Source organism: Melozone crissalis, unplaced genomic scaffold (assembly GCF_028551555.1).
Source record: "Melozone crissalis strain CALT ecotype California unplaced genomic scaffold, PUWL_Pcris_2 ptg000042l_1, whole genome shotgun sequence".
In the NCBI taxonomy this organism is placed as follows: Eukaryota; Metazoa; Chordata; class Aves; order Passeriformes; family Passerellidae; genus Melozone; species Melozone crissalis.
The window spans coordinates 4,511,137-4,528,858 of record NW_026535820.1 but is presented as its reverse complement, the minus strand read 5'-3'; the positions used below and the strand labels follow the sequence as shown (position 1 = coordinate 4,528,858).

The 17,722-nt window shown below is 37.6% G+C and overlaps 1 protein-coding gene across 1 annotated transcript in view; it reads left to right on the top strand.

Moving 5' to 3' along the window:
- PREX2 (phosphatidylinositol-3,4,5-trisphosphate dependent Rac exchange factor 2) overlaps nt 1–17,722 on the top strand; it is a 166,250-nt gene that overhangs the window by 33,675 nt on the left and 114,853 nt on the right. The window contains exons 3-7 of the mRNA XM_054285170.1: nt 10,706–10,777; nt 10,854–10,976; nt 12,678–12,782; nt 15,460–15,561; nt 17,245–17,406. Coding sequence (XP_054141145.1) covers nt 10,706–10,777; nt 10,854–10,976; nt 12,678–12,782; nt 15,460–15,561; nt 17,245–17,406 — 564 coding nt within the window. The remainder of the gene's footprint in view (nt 1–10,705; nt 10,778–10,853; nt 10,977–12,677; nt 12,783–15,459; nt 15,562–17,244; nt 17,407–17,722) is intronic.

Here is a 17,722-nt window from a genome sequence, read left to right as displayed (position 1 = left end):
TTCCTGGTCCCACTAACCCCATTGTTCCCTTGTGTTGTTCTTAGAAATCTGGTATCTGGAGCTTTGAATGGTTTAGACAATTCTTGTTTTTACTTTGGAGAATGGGGACTGAAAGGATGTTGCTTACAACAAATTAATGCATGAAGTAAAAGATGTGAATTAAAAACTGTTCCATTTCCTTATGTAACCTTTTGTAGAAAGACTTAGTGAGACTTCAGTCTGTGCAATCAACGTGGGTGTTTTGGTAAGCAGCAATGTGTCCTGGTATGAGTAGTATTCAGTGCTGTCAAACTCTGGTTGAGTATTTACAGATGGCATCTGCCACCACTGTGCTCTGTTTGTGCTTGTCTGCAGTTATGGTGCAAGGAGTCTGGTGAGGAGGGTGGTTTGCAGGATGCTGTGGCTGCTGAATATTCTCCTTTTAGTTTAAATAGTGGCCCTTCAGACTGTCCCCATGGACTGACTGGGTGTTTAGATATTAAACCTATTTTCACAGGTTTAATATCTAAAAAAAAGATATCTCTACTTCTGCTTCAACCAGAGGATAGTTTAAAGCTTTTGTTGACAGCCTAAAAGAGTGATGCTCTTATTTCAGGAAAAGTTAGTAATAAACTCTGTCATCTTAGGGTCCCAACATTGGAACAAAAATTTCATTAAGGCAAAGCAAATGATATTTCAATCAGGTTTTGTCTTTTGTTTCCCTACAAAAATGAATGAAAGGGGCAAGAACAGCCATGCAGCCTGTGTTCCTGAGGAACACATGCTTCACAGACAGGGCAGTGTGTTGTGCAATTATGCTGGGAACTCATCAAAGCCAAAGACAGGCCATAAACCTACATAAGACAAAAAAAAGAATCTGTGCTTGAATAGCAAAAGGAGAAAAGAAAGGACCAGTGAGAGAAGTATAGCCTGTGAATGAGTGAGGGGTTATTCCTCCCTAGCATGCTTGTAGAATCCTGGTCCATATTTCTTGAAATTAGGAATTTATTTGACAGTAAGACAATCCAGCTAATGTGGATAAATTCAGATGGTGTTCACCATATATTCTCAATGTTAAGATGCTCCATTTAGTTTTCTAAAATCATGTACTCAGTGGTCATTGTGTCCTTCAAGATGTGGGACCTCTTTGATGGATGTAAATGGTGATTAGCATGTAGATATCCTGTGGTATAATTAATGTGCAGCAAATGTACAGATGTGTAGATATTTGCTTTGTGTATAGCATAAAGGAAAAAGAGAGCTATTTTGTCTTATCATCTACTCTTTTTATTAGTTATCAAACCAGTAAAGAAATAAAAGATGAACTATTCTTTGAATTTGCACAGTTGAAGTGTCCCATGAACCAAATACAGTCTAAAAAATAATATTAATTATTGCTTTTTCATGGAAATTGGTTCAAAACCATATGGGCAGTTGGAAATTCATAAGACCATCTCAGGATAGAGAATAGAGACATATAACAATCTTTTGTTTGTATGAAACTGTGTGTAAAATAATTTAAATTTTTATATTATTGTATTCTTTTTGGAATGGAATTAAGACAACTAACATTGGCATCTAATTTTCAGAAACTAGTACTTTTCTCCTTTGTTATATCATTTGTATAATAAATGAAAGTTCTGTTTCAAATCGAAAAACAATAAATACTTATAACATACTGCACTGTTAATTAAATGATGGTTGCATGAACTGAGACATCGTTGCATATGAGTATGTAAATGTGGACCTGTTTAAAGGGAAAGCAATAGGAATTATCCAAAACATGTTTCCTTATGTAGGGAAGCGTTCTGATTGTTCCTGATTGGGAAAGAACTTAAATGGGATGTTTCAGCTTTTTTCTGTGATCAGGAGCGAGCACTTTCTAGAAGTTCTATACTCACTACAGCTTCCCTGCAGGCTTTGCAAAGAACTGAAATTGGGGAAGAAAACTGCTGTTTCATATTCTTCCTTCATGTTTTTCTTGGCACATGGGTGCAAATGCAAATGGCAGCCAGAACTGGCAATGAACAGTCTTTGAGAGTACATTTTATTTATACGACTCTGAAAATGAAAATTTTAGCTCTCTCAAGCATTTTAACTCCTAATTAGCATCTAGCCATATTAGCATTAAATAACTTCATCATTAAGGACTGTGCATTCCAATGTTAGAAAAAAAGTGTTTTGTTGAAAATTGAGCATGTAAAAAGGGGTTGGTGGGCTTCCATTATGATTGCCTGTCAGTATTTTCACGTTTCCTTAGTTTATATGTAAAAATGTTTGTTTGTTTTTTAATAAGCTGCATTAATCATGAAGGACCAAATAATTTGTTTACATTGGTGCAACTTTCCTCCCTTATTCAGATACAATAGGAATTAATACTTAAATTTAAATTCTGAAAGTGGAGATATAATATGTTAGTTCAGGTTTCCTCCTTGTAATAAGTGATAAAGATCATGGCTTTCTTAGTTCTGGTGGATATTTTTGAGTTAGAAAAGACTCACACTGGTCTTCAAACATGTTAATGGACTTTAAAAGGTTATAGGAGATGTACAGAGAATGACTTTCTTGTAATATTTGTGAAATTTCAAACCATTATTTTTGAATTGAACCAGAAAATCTAAATACTTCTTTTGGAGAGGTCATTTTTGACAAAAGTGTTTCTCATCTTGTCCTCACATGTATTTCTCATCTTTAACACTTCCTGAAATTACTGATTTGTTTAAAGAACTAAAATTTGTGATGTAGAATTGAAGAGTTGTTTCAAAAATATTCTAGGAATGTTGAGTTCTTCCTAACTGGTCTTCTCCTCTTAAAAAAAAAAATTTAGAAATATCTTAATTTTGTGAGTAATAATTGAATAAAAAAATCGGGATTTTTTTTCCCAAATTGAACAGAGAAAGATATTCTTGCATAAAAGAAGCAGAAACTCTAGTATGAAGTATAAAGGTTTCAAACATACAAATTCTTTTCTAATTATGATTGCAATATAATGGGAACATACTGTTACTTCCAGATGTACACTTGTTCTGAGGTTTCCTAGATTCTTGTTTTGGTCTGCTGGTAGTGGAGACAGCTGAATTCACTGGGATTTCCTAACAAGAACCTAGTGTTCTATAAATTCAGGAAACAGCTGACTTTTATGAGAAGTAAGCTGTAATGGTAAATGTAATTTCTTTTCCATTTCAACTTGAGTGGTACAAGATCAGTTATGTGATTAGCAGTACATTATTCACTCCATAACATACACCAACAGGACCATAGGATGCATTGCCACTAGGAGTTCCACATACAAGTGAATGTTTTTTAGTACAGATTCTTATTTATCAAAAAAAATCTTCAAAATGTAATTCAGAGGAATCTTGGCATGCTAGAAGCATCTTGTTTGGTCAGTTTGTTGCAATCCCAACAGACTGTTCAGAAATTCAAAGGGGTCAGGCCAATCTCTTTTTTTGCTTTCCAGAACCTCTCTTGGCGACTGAAATGTAACTTGTTTGTATTTGTAATGGGATAAAGGCTTGGTTAGCAGCAATTCATGTTACATAAAATATTTGCCAAAAATATCAGACAAACTGCATTCTGCTTATCTTGCAGGTGGGGGTACATCATGTATGCCAATATATGGCCTTTTACTAAAGCTCTGGTTAAGCTGTATTTTAATTAAGCAAAAATTTAGGTGATCTTCTAAAAGTTTGCTGTATGTGGCATCAGATCACAGGAGCATGTGTGAGCCAGCCAGACCTCAGCCTCTGATTTGGTGAGATTTGCAATGATCACAGCTGCAAGTGTGCGAGTGCCTCCATTGTTACTCATCAACCAAACTGCTGTTGACCAGCAAGAGCACAGCCTCCCAAAATGAGGGTACTAGATATCCTTATTTTAGTGGCAGGATTCTTGACATCTGGGAAGAAAAGGAATGGATGTCTTCTAAACTGGGCCAGGAAAAGGTTATACAAAATCTTTTTGAGAATGGCTTCAGTGCAAGGAAGAGGGTGGAGACATCGGACATCCTGCCTGGCTGTGTGGAACTGGACTTTAACTATAAATCTCTTACTTTCATCTGCAATGGAGCTGAAAGGAAGGAAGGGATCAAAAGTGAAAGCGCAGGTGATTTTAGAGGTGGGGAACATGAGTTTAAGGGGTGCTTCCTCATCAAAGAAGGGAACTGACTGAAAAGTGTCAAAGTGCATGAAAGAAAGAACAATATGTCCAGTAAAAAGTTGAAAAATATCATCAGTGACCACAAAATGCAGAAAAGGTGATTGAGGGTTAAAGAAGGATGAGGAAGGTTTTTTTTTGCTCTACTCTTAGAAATTTTCTGATACAAGAGAGGGAAAAAAAGATGCATGATGGAGAATGGGTTGATTATCCCAGTATGTGTCATCATATTAATAATGTATGAAAATATTATGAAGACACATATTTTTTCAAAGCATTAGTTTCTTTATTTGTGTGTGTACTTATGAATTCATGTTTACTTTAAGTCAGGGATCCTCTTTCAGGCAGACAGCTGTCCCCTAGGATCAGATGAATGGAGAAGTGGATTGTTTGGTAGGTTGGGAAAAGAAATTATCTCTAGAACAGAAAACATTGCAGATGTTGCCCATCTATTCCCTCTGTACTTACAGGCACTGGAATATGATGCCAGCTTTGAAAGTAGCACTAGGTACAGCAGGGAGGAGGAATGTATCTGACCTTGGCTGATGCTCTCGCTGCTGGTTGTGATTCATCCAGTCCTGCAGGCAAGATGGGAGAAACAGGTGGTGCCTCAGCTGGTGAATCACTGGAGAGAGAAGAAGAGTCTTTTGTTCAGTAGCAGAAGCCAGCCTGAGCAGCTACTGCCACTGCTGCTGGCACAGGTTAATGGGAAGAGGAGGGTAGGAGCGCAGTGTTTGCCCCAGCTGCTACTGCTGCTGGAGTCTTCTCTATTGATTTTTGTGTTTTTCCTCCTTGTGGCGAAATCAAACAAAAGTGCTTCAACAAAACTGGCTTGGTGTTCTTCTGGGACTTGGAATCTGATGTGTATTAATTATAGTGTGCCAAACTGCTGTGCTAAATGCTACCTCGATGCCTGTGAACTGAATTAGCCAGAACAGGCCTGTCAGCTATGACAGAGAGCAGTTTTCTTCCCAAGTATGGATCTTCATGTTCTCTCTAGGATTGTTTTGGAATATTGTGAAAAGACCAAAATATTTTCCACCATCCAGATGCCTACAGTTACATTAAGAATGTAAAGAGAGAACATGGAAACTACAAGTATTTCATTATTGTATTTCTAAATTTGTGAAGATGAGGTTACTATCATAGGCACAGAAAGGTTTTCCTTATAATGCAGGAAATAATGAATTATAATTTCCTTATAATCTTTACAGGAGTTTGTTTTTGACACTGTGCAAAATAAAATTGTATTCAATTTTCATGTCCATAACAGCTTTATTCAGAAGGCTTTATGATAGGTTGGGCACTTCACTTGAACTGGTAATTTCCTGCACATTTTCACTTTAGGAAACCTTATTAAAAATACATATGTTTTTTGCAGTTCACCTTGGTTTTGTTTCTGGCAGTGTAGATTTAAGGCTAGAAATGGGGTTAAAAGAATTCTGAGGGGAAAAATAACTATTTAATTTTTTTTTAGATAAAACCCAGTATTAATTTATAGGCTTAATCCCAAGTAGGATTATTACTTTCAGAAAGATAGTTACATATTTTTTGTGATCCAGGAGCTCTGACATAATTTCTGGACTTTTTATCTGTAAAGAAGGCAAAAACTCTTTGTGCCCTGGGAGTCTTCTGCAGGCAGACTTCTTTGTTTTCCCTGATTTCATTCCAGATGTCAGAGAAGTCATTTGTGCTGTTGGCAGCTTCTTGTGCTATCTATAGCAGTGGTAGGTTTTTGTTGCCTTTTTTTTTTCCCCCAACTAAACACAAAGCAACCATCAAGAAAAAAACCCCACCAAACAACAAACAATGCAACTCTTATTTTGATAAGACCAGAAGTCAAAATCCCCATAACAGGAACCCAGTATGTGTTCTCTGTTGAAAAATGCTGCCTCATAAAATCACAAAATGGCAGCTGATCAGCAGACAGGCAAAACCATTACTGTTTCTTTGTCATCATGAAGAAATTCTTTTATAATTCTCTGAATTTGGATTTTCCGTGTTTTATGGTTTCATTTTCATGCCCATTGCTTCCTGTATTGTGTTACTGCAATGCCAGGCAAAGGATAAAAGAGTTAGACCAGGGAATAGTACAGAAAGTATGTAACAGTTCACAGGTAAGATGAACAAAGTGTGTAATTAGCTTCCTTGCTATTATTAGCATGGAATCATCTCCAAATTATTCTTTCCCACATTGCTCAAAGGTAGAGGGAATTACTCTTCTCTACACCACCATGGTACAGGGATCCTGAGTCACACACATAGGGGCATTTTTATGTTCCCAATAGGACCTGAATGGAGTCAGGGAACTTTAGCACTAAACTGTTACCTTATATATTTCCTATGTAGTTGCTCCCCTATTCCAAAGGACTTAATTGGACCCCCATGTTTTTGTCTGCAAGTTTGTCAGACTTGTAAAGATCATAAAACTTCTTACTATACGACTCTCCATATTTAGAATTTTATCAATATTTTGGGGCATTTCTTCTCCAAAGCAGATATGCACTGCTCATGCAGATGCCATTTTGTGTTAATGAAGTTTCTGGGAGGATGCTTTAGAAAGTTTAGGTATGTAGTTTGAATGCCAAGCTTTGTGGAGGCAGGAGTTGTGGCACTCTGAGTGACTCAAGAATATTCCTAGAGTGACAGAGTTTTCCATAAACAGTTCTAAAAACTGACAAACAAAACTGGGTGTTGTTTTCTTAATGTGGGTAACAAACATCCTCCTTTATATTTGCTTTTCATCTGGTCTTTGAAATTTTGACTGCTCTTTATGGTAGCCAGCCAAGTTGCTGCTCTAAAATGTTGCATGGAGATCTCTTAAAAGAAAAATCACCAATGATCTGGCTGTCAGAAAGTGCCAGGAATTGCTGTTTGCTGTGCTGGAGGGTTGAATCCCTATACTATAGCAAGGTGGATAGAATGCTGCTGGCACAAGGTGAAAATCTAGAGAATTACATTTTGTTTTATACCATATGTCTTGCTGTTATTTTAGAAAATTAAGAACTGAAAGGAACCTAAGAGAAACTGTGGAATCTGCTTGGAAAGCTTTGAGAAAGTTGAGGATCCCTGTCTATGTGACATTGCCCTGGGATCCTGGAGTGCGCAGAGATATTTGTTATTCTCTGTGTTTGTTCTAGTGCTATGAAACATCTACAGTAATGCAGATGAATATTGAAGTAAACCCAGCAAGATATAGTAAACACAGATGAGTCATGATTTACTGACATGCATGTTTGATGTAATGTATTAGGTTTGAACTGATTTTTCACTTTTGGTGATTTTTGTTGTTTTTTTGATTTTTGTAAGCATGGAAATCATGTATGACCATTGATTCCTACAGCTGTTTGGTCAGTTCAGGAGCAGGATCTATCCTATTGTTTCCTTGCAATTTTTGCAAGGAAATAATTGCTTTGCTCCTTCATATAATGTGGTGCTTAGTAACGAGTGTGGACTTGGAGTCTCCTACTTGCAGTAATGGTGAAAGTTTTACAGGGAACTCAGTGCTATTTCAGAGGCGTTCCTGACTTCTTGGTTTGGTTTTTTTATTTTTTGGTTTTTTAAGTGTCCATTTCTTTAGTGAATAGTAAATTGGCTGAGATGTCCATTCTACCTCTATATTTTTAGATATGTGTTTTTTGTATGGTTAATTAGAGCTTATGTGGTATGATTTCAAAAGCTTATATAATTATTTCTTTCCATTAATTGAAGAACTGACAGCTCCTGAGTACTTTCTGTCCATCCTTATATATTTTCCTTTTAAAGTCTGTAATTTCTGTGCTGGGGTCCTCCTTACAGTTGTGTCTGCAAATTACTTGTTTTTTCTCTGTCTACTAATTTTTGCAGAAATGCTTATGGTTGTCCTCAGTTGATTAAATAATTATGGAGATTTTTTGAGTAGTCAGCCCTCTCTGAGACCTGTGTGTTTACGTGAGTTCAGAGACATTAGTCTTTTCATAGTTGCAGTGCTGGATTGAGGTTATTTTACACTGTAAAAAAGGCAGTTACTTCTCCATCCTCTTGCCTGATGATGGCTGTCCATTCTCCCTAGGAAAGTACCAGTGCAGAGGTGTTATGTGTGTGGGGTCTGTGGTGTCTCTGTGCTCCAGGAAGGGAATTGATAAGGGGATTTATGTTCTAGAAACCTGGCTTTCTTCAATGCTTTGCATTATTCACTCCACAACGGGTGAAGTTTGCCAGGGATTGGCCTTGGAGGTGGACACATCCATCCCTACCTCTGCTCCCCTGATTCTCTTAACACTACTCTTCTAGGAAATATGAATTATTCCAATTACTTTGCAATATATGCAGTTTGTAGAACTTTATGTATGTGCTTGAAAAACTCAAATTGTCACATGCATTGATTTTTTGAGACACAGCACAATGATCTTTTTTCAGGAAGCAAATCTGCATTGATAGGGAGAACAATGGAGCACTGAGCAACCTGGTGTGGTGGAAGGTGTCCCTGCCCAGGGGAATTGGGACTAGATGGTTTTTAAGGTCCCTTCCAACCCATAGGCTGTTCCATGATGCTGTGATACTGTGAACAGGTGGCAAATCTTAGGGAAAAAACTGGCCTCATGACTACACCACCCCTGCAGAATGAGTACAGCAAAATATTACAGGGGCTTCCAAGAAGTTGCAGGAAGGGACTGAAGTTGTCCCAGACCTCCCTACCTTAATTAGTGATTTGTGTCTGGGCTCTGCAAAAGTTTGGATTTTCCTGGATTTATTTTCTGATAACCTCTGCAGATGGGATGTCTGGGACAGTGCTGCTTGGACAATTGTTTATTGCAGCTGATATATTCTCTTCTTGACCTCCTGACTCCCATCTAGCATCTTGAATCACTTGGGAATAACTCATGCCTCAGCTCTCAGTTCCTTCTTAGTTTCACTATCAGCCAGCTCAATGTTCACCTTCCTTCAGAGTTACAGGAAATGAAGATCTTCTTAGATAACATAAGTGCAGATGAGCAGTGTGTTTGGTCTATGGGGAAATAATGTGAACAGAGAGATATTACAGATAGTAAAAATAGATGTGAGTTTCAGAGGTAGTTCTTGTAATTATTTTTTCCTCTTTGATTCTAAAGCATATTTAATGGTGTTGCATGGTTTAGTGAAAACTTCCAAAATTTAACTAAAGTCATGCAGGCTTTCACTTTTTATGGGATTGATTGTACAGATAATATATGCAGCAAATTTGCCATAACCCCTGGGGATATTCTTAGCGAGGAATGATGTAAAGGGCTGTCGTCCACGATCAGTTAACTGCTGCAAATGAGTTAATGGCATTTTTTTAGCACCAGTAAAACATTAAAAAGAAAGCACAAATAGTCAGGAAAAAGACGGGTTTAATGAACTAGAAAATCTACATCGCTGTAGAGAGCGATAGGAAACATACAGTGTGCTGGCAGTATTCCAAACTTAATTCAGTTTATGTCCTGGATAACTAGATTTGACTCTTCAGTAATAAAAATGTGTAATGCCAGTTACATAGTCCTCTTCAGCAGAGAAAGGAGCATTGCTTGGGAATGAAAATGTTTAAGTCCCAGCAGAGGGCAAGAAGGGCTGCTGTGACTGCTATCTTTCCACACAGGGGTTATTTATTGCCTCTTTTATGGAATTTGCACCACGCCAGAATTTAGATGAGCTCATGTACAGTGTACAATGCACAGTGACTCGGAGCTAAATGGTTATGAAAGACATGACGTTTGTGCACTCATGGTGCCAGGTTTTAATGACTGAAGAATATGCATGTCTGTGTGAAGAATTATCAATGTAAGATTTTAGTCTACAGTTTGTAGATACTTTTCAGGACGTACCAATATCTTTGCAATGAAAGGGATTAATGAAAATTAATTCTGCTCTCTGTACTTGAGACATTTATTTCTTTAGGAATTGCTTTCTGTACACATAATCTTTTTGTGTCCAGTTCTTGAATGTAAAATGAAAGAAAACTTACAATTTTGGTATTTCATTGGTGGTATTACTAATTTCTGATTTGATCACTGGGGATTAGGTTCTTGGGGAGGCAAGACAGAAGAGTTTTCGTTAAGCAAAACCAGGTGCAGCTGACTGTTGTTTAAGCCAATTTACTTTAAAATAAGTTTGATTGTTAATATGTCTGAAATCTGACTTTTGGTTGCTATGGTAAAAGTAACATGACGTAATAGTATCTCCTGATTAGTTTAATTTGGAAATTAGCATCTTATTTTGGCTTGTCTTGTGCTCAATTTGTAAAGTAATAGAGTGAGATTTTGAAAATTAATAAATTTTTCTCTTGCTTGATTGTAATATGAGTGCAGGATGGAAATAGTACTTCAGAGAATGTTCAGTTTCTCAGCTGCATTAATATTTTACTCTTTTTAACACTGTGTAGATAGGTCTTTCTAACATGTTAGAATAACAGGACTACTAAATTATTTATAAATAAAGAGCTTGTTTTAGATTTTGAATAATATTCTGATATGGCTCTATATCCAGTTTGGGAAACAAATTAAAGCATAACATGCCAGAAGTTGTTCAAATCTTCCTGAAATAACTTTTTCCTTATTTGTCTTGTTTCATGCAGGCTTTTCTTCACCGGATGATCCAATGTGCTGCAGCCAAAGTGGATAAAAATGTCACAGAAGAAACAGTTAAGGTTGGTCTCCTAATTGCATTTTTTTCTTCTGTTTTGTATCTGATGTTTCACTTATGTATGTTTTATTCTTTTGCAGATGTTGTTTTCAAATATTGAAGATATTCTTGCAGTTCACAAAAACTTCCTATCCCTTGTGGAGGACTGTTTACAGCCAGAACCCAATGCACAGCATGAAGTTGGAACCTGCTTTCTGAATTATGTACGCTATCTTTTATTTCAGCCTTTTTTCCATGTCTTTCTTTTATTTTTTGCTTTTATTAATTACAATCATTATGATAAGTGTGCATAGTCATGAAGCCTAACTATGGCTGGATTGCATATTGAAGTTCATCTCTTGGTTACTGTCATGTCCAAGAAAAAGAAAGAGATGGGAGGACAGCGAAGAAATAACATATTAAATGACACTTTTGGTATCTCATCATTTTTACATTCACCAGATCAGCTCAGGCTGACAAACTGAGCCCTGCAACTTGGGCAAAGCTGTTCCTATGTGTCAGATGGAGGTACAAGGTTGCATGCAGCAAGAGTAGTACTATCTTTTTGTTCCCCCTTAGTGCTATGCAAAAATGTGAATATTGAGTAAAGAATTGTATATACTGGATCAAATACCTCCATGGTTCTGGATTGTGAAGACATTTTATTTCCAGCAACTGCAGTACCTCTACAAACAAGTGTGTTTGTATGTCCTGTAGTTATTGGTTTTTAGGAGTATTATTTTTCCTGTTGGAGCAAAACAAGGATGTTACTGTTACAGAGCTCTGCAAAATGAAGACAAATTGGTTTGCTTTCAGTTGTAGACCTAACAAAAAGTCCAGGTTTCATTGTTATCTCTGGTTAGAGTCCTATTTGTTTGTTAAGTCTTTAATTATTCATTGTGGCAGGAGAAATCTATTAATGGTTAGCGGAAACAATTTACAGAAGTTGAGTAACATGAGTTTTTAGCTTTGCAGAAAAATGGATCATATTTGAAAACAAGTGTTAGCAGCAAATTGGGTAATAATGTCAACATTCATTTTGCATTTTCTTCATGTATGTTTTTATTCTGTTTGTTTGTGGGAGTGCATCACAGGCTGGGATCCACCCAGCTGGGGCTCAGCTCTGTGGAACGAGACCTCAATGTTCTGGTGGACCACCATCCCAATATGATTGAACAGTGTGCTGCTGTGACAATAAAAATAAAGCCAAGAACATGCTGGGTTGCAACAGTTAGAGTATCACCAGCAGAGATAAAGAGATCATTATCACTGTCTGCTCAGTGCTTGTCAGGCCACAGCTGGAGTTCTTTGTTCAGCTGGAATTCTGTGGTCCCTGCTGTGCAAAAGAGATGTGGACAGTCTGGACAGGTTTAAGAGAAGAACCACAAGGATGATCATGGTTCATATGGATCATACGTTCCAGTATTTAAAAGGTGGCTACAAAGATGGAGACTCCCATTTTACAGACTGACGTGAATAATAGGAGGGGTAATGAGTACAAGTTTCTCCCGGTGAAATTCCAATTGGACACCAAAGAAAAATTTTTCACAGTGAAAACAATCAGCCATTGGAATAATGTCCCCAGGGAAGTGGTGGATTTGTCAACATTGGACACATTTAAGATTCCACTGGACAGGACTCTGGGCCATCTTGTCTAGACCATGCTCTTGCCAAGAGAGGTTGGGCCAGATGATCCCTGAGGTCCCTTTCAACCTTGTTTTCTATGAATGTGTTTGAAATTCCCAAGTGGTGCTTCCAGACTGTTCATAATTTGAGACTAGACCTCAAATAATAAATGTATGAAGAAGAGCTGACTTTCTAGAATGAAGGCCATATTAGCTTTACAAAGAGTTCATTCCATGTTTTATTAATTAAAAAAAATCAAAGTGACAAGTTAAAAACAATGTCTCTTTTTGTTTCTGCAGAAAGAGAAATTCCGTATCTATGATGAGTACTGTAGCAACCACGAGAAGGCACAGAAAGTTCTTCTTGACCTGAACAAAATAAGAACAGTGCGGACGTTTCTTTTGGTAAATAAACTTTGAGCTGGTGTTTCTAACTTTGTATTTTTTAGATTTTTTTTTCACCTCCACCATGTAACAAGTACAAGCACACCTGCAAGTGGTTAGCAGGCAATTTCAGGTGGGGGTGGTGTTTCCAGAGGAAGGGGGTGGTTAAATCGTATTTTCACTGCTGTGCTTGGATCTGTGGGTAATACAGAATTAGGCAGTGTACCTTGAAGATACTGGCTGGGATACAAGGGTGTGACTCTCAGAAAGGGCAAAGAATAGGATAAAATAGATGAGGAGTGATAGGGAAAGGAATTGTAGGTAGGAGCTGGAGAACTCAGCAGAACTTCTGAAGGGGATGTCCACATTCTGCTACTGTAGCCAGTGCTGTTGCAGACAGAAACATCTTTTGTTATGCATCAAGTAGCCATTTGAATTTTAGATGCTGACTTAATCCAAGGTGAAAGAAACAGCTCCACAAGTAGTCTTTCACTTTATAAGACAAGTAAGGAGGGGTTTGAAAATGTTAAGTCCGGTAGTCCTCATGGTTTTTCTACAGCAAAACAAATTTTCATGTAAATACTGAGTTTGCTAATAGTTGACTTTAGCTGTTAAAAACAGGATTCAGTGTGGAATGACTTTTGAGTTTCCTCCATGGTGTCCTGTGGTAAAAAGGTTAGCTTTGAAATGAGTGGTCTACTATATTGAAAATTAAATACCTGAGCAAGTGTCCATGGATATGCTATCAAATTCTGGAGTGATCAGATTTGATCATTGTGTTTTGGGACTGGAGAACAAATGACCCTTTCAGCAAAGCATCACAGATGTGTTTGAGGAAAAAAGATTCTGCCAACACTGACAGTATCACAAGTCTTCAGTTAATTTTATTAATTATTTTTAGCATGCAGTAGGGTTGCACTACTGCTGTTGACAGAGTTCTTGGTGAAGTCCTATTGCATCACACTGATGCTTTGAAAGATACCAGAGCTGACTCCCCAGCTGCACTTACTTACAGCCAAGTTAACGAGCAGTTTGGGAATTTCCTTATTGTGGGAGATACTGTGTGACATGAGGCACCATCTGCCTTTTTGCTAAGAATCTCTTACACAGAAATGGTGATTCACAGTTAAAAACTGCTTCAAAATTGTTCTATTTTTCCTCAGTGGTTGACACAATATCTGTCACTTTGTCCCAGACTGGGGAGTTTCATACATGTGATTCTTGTATTGGGAGCAGCATGGCCAGACTCAAGAAGAAAGGGTGAATGCTGACTACAGAGGCAAAAAGCAAAATACTGGAGAAAGATGGCAAAGAGCTTGTTTTGTGATAAAAGAAGCCAAGTGTGCCATTGTGGCAGTTCATGGTGTGTCTGTTTTAGGTGCTCTGGGTTGCATGCAGAGGTCTTTCTCATCTGGTTTAGGTCCCTCATGGATTTAGGGCATGATTTGAAAGCACTGTCAATGCCTTCTGGGCACATCAAAGGATTCAGGTTATTAGACTTGTGGTTATCTATAAATTACTGGGAGCTGAAACCAGAACTTTTGAGGCTTTGAGTATAGAGGCAGTTGTAACAACTATAGTCTGCATTGCCATTATCTTACTTGGTCTTTATCAGTAAAGCTTTTGTGTTTGGAAGTGAAATCCTTTAGGCCAAAGCATCCTTTAAGATAGGCCAGAAGCTGGTTAAGCATGAGTACAAAGCAGAGACTTAAGAGTGGGTGTGGACACCCCCAGCAGCACTGGTTGTAGGAGAGGTGTGTTGAGTGGCCAGCCAGTTGTGCAGCCTCTGTTCCATCAACAATGTGTCCGCATCCAGATCTGTGGCCTGTGTCTACATCTCATCTGGCTGCCTTAAACTGCTTTTCTTTAGTGTCCTCAGTTTAGACAACTTCTTCTTTGAAGCTGAGATTATCTCATGCCATTGCATCACAATTCCTTCTGATCTCTCCATAAAATAATTACTACTTTAGGTCTTTTTGTAGTTACACTTTAATTCCAGCAATTCCAAATATTTGCTGGGATGTGCTTTGTGTGTTTTCTTATTCCCAAAAGCCCTTATTCTTTTCTCTCTCTCAGCTACTTTTATTGGGTACTTCCACCTACTGTTTAATTTACTCTCCGCTTCCATAATCAGATGTCTTGTCAAAATTTTTTAATAGCCTTTTGCCCATAACTTCAGGATATTTTATTCATTGCACATCAAATTTAAATATAGAAGCATGAAAATAGAACATTTTTCTTTGAGGTGTGTATTAGGATGGCCACATTCAAACATTCAAACCATCTTTGATACTACTTAATGCTGCAAATGCTTTTTAGAAACAGTGTCAGCTGTAGTGGTCACCCTGAAATATTTTTATTTTTGTTTGTTGAAGTCTGAAAGCATATTTTGAGCATTTTTGCTGTTTTTTAGTTTCAAACTGTAAGAAAAAGTCCTCTTCATCAGACTGGATGAAGAAGGTACTAATGTGAGAGGCCTGCATTCTGCCTTTTTGACTTCCTTGTCATGTGTGATAGCCTGTGCATGTGTTCAAGCCTGTGCTTTTGACAGTCTTGCAAACCTCCCTCCTTATATATATATATTTACACAGTTTGTGTATGCTTTAGCCAAACACTGCTATATACCTATGCCTTTGCCTTTATTTCTGATAATTTTCTTGGGATTTTTCAATAATTTGTGGACCCGTTCCCTCTCCAGAACTGCATGCTCCTTGGAGGACGCAAGAACACAGATGTACCCCTGGAGGGATATCTAGTGACGCCAATACAGAGAATATGCAAGTATCCCCTTCTTTTGAAGGTACTCACCAGATTTTTATTGAGGACTTTATACTTCCTGTATAAAACTGGTTGCTAAGCATGTTTCTGAACCCCAGGAACAATCTTTCTAGGCAGTGAATTATCTCTTTATTAAGATATTGGACCCAGCCTTGCTCCCATTAAAGCTGGTGGCAAGTCTTCTGACATCAGTATTAAAAGAACTGAGGAGCTTGGCTGGATTGAGATGATTAGCTCTGTTCTGCTTGTAGTTGTAAGGTTGCCTCCCCATTGTTGGGCAGAAGTGAGCCATTGGGGAGAGTTTAATGAGACTCATTTCAGCTGGGTTCAATCGCGCCCTTGCTTAGAATGCTTGGGATAGCAGAGTTTGTTGGGGGTGTACTTTGATGATGCTAATTTACCATCAACAAACTGAAAATGAAAAATATTAATGGATTTTTTTTTTTACAAGAAAAACTGTGGAGTAACAGGTGCTGTAAATGGTTTTATGTACAATTATATGTTTGTTGTTATCATATTGTGACAGCTTAAATAAATGAAAAATGATAATGTGGTGATAAAATGTAGATATTCAAACATCTGGATTTGCAATTTACCCTCTTAGGAAATAAAATACAAGAAAGAAAGTAAGTATTTTAAGCAAATTGTTAACAAATTAAGATCTTGTATTGCTTATTGTTCCAAACTCTGAGAGGAAAACCGGAGCAGATTCTACTCTAAAAGCTACCTGAAAAATGACTATTGGACAGTATTTTTCACAATGCATGTGTGAGTGTTGATTTGCCATGTTGCCAGTTGTGAGGCATATGACATAAAAAAATCTAGTAAGAAACAGGTCAGAATAAAAAAGTTTTTAAAACAGATTAAAAATGTAATCATTACAATGAGGTGTGAGTCATCTGAGATAACTGTGGCTTTACAGTTCCCTTGGTCTATTCTGAAGTTATTTTTCTATTCTGTTTTTGAAAGGCATACACATAAAACAGGGAAAAATGACTAATGAATTACTCTAGAGCAATGAAATGAATATATTAAAAAAAATTTAAATACAGGGTGTGGTGGCAGCAGGGTTAGGGCTTTGCTGAAGGCTGTTCTCAGTCAGCCCAGCTGTAAATGGGGAGTTGGTAGCTTGAGATGGGAAATCTCAAACAAATGCTGGTGGCTCCACTTTTGTTTATCAGCATGGCTGCCAGTACATCTGAAATCAGTGAGTCACCTAAGCTATTGTTCACTGCTTTGCTGCATTGCATGAGGTTAAACAATGGTGTGGAGCTGAAGGAATGTGTTTTCGGCCCTGAGTTGCAAGAAAGGCAGGTGTTAATTTTGACATGAGCGATCTACTGGTTGTTTAAGCAGAGTTGTTATCCTTGCTCGTGACAGTTGTATCCTGCAGAATGTAAAAAACAAACCCAAACCTTGAGGCTCAACATGAAGAAACATTGTTGGAGGAGAAAGTAGCTGAAATGCAAACTTCTTCCAAAGTTGTGATGATTATGTATTGTTAATAATTAGTTACTCTTGAGTGTCCTACTAGGAGCATTGTAGAAGGGTTACCTCTTTTCTGCTTAGTAAAAGAGAAGAGTGGATATTTTCTTTTTGTATGCTGGTTTGATTTAAGTCTCCTGTAATGGACCTTTAGAGATCAAAGACTGGTTTCTTTTTTTCTTTTCCTTTATTTTTTTCCTCTTTTTCTGTGTCTAAATAGGAATTACTGAAGCGAACTCCAAGGAAGCACAGTGACTATGCAGCCCTAATGGAAGCTCTCCAGGCCATGAAAGCTGTCTGTTCCAACATAAATGAGGCCAAGAGACAAATGGAAAAATTAGAGTTTTTGGAAGAATGGCAGTCTCACGTTGAAGGATGGGAGGTACTGCCATTACTGTCATGATTTGTTGCTTTCTCTGTTGAGGAGAGAGTAACAGCTTTCCACCAGTGTGCGTTGCACTGTTTTTATGATCCTGAGGTTCTGTCAAGTCCACTGATCTGTGAAGTCACCGCATTTGAGATCTACTCTGTAAATTAAGTTTTCCATGACTGTATGAAATAGCAGACTTCAAGGGAAGATAGTTATTTAGCATTTGTATTAACATATATCTGTGCACACAGACACATTTATAAATCCCAATTTAAATGCTGATTTTATTTTACTGCTGTCTATGCTGGCCTAGCAGCACTTGGTCTGA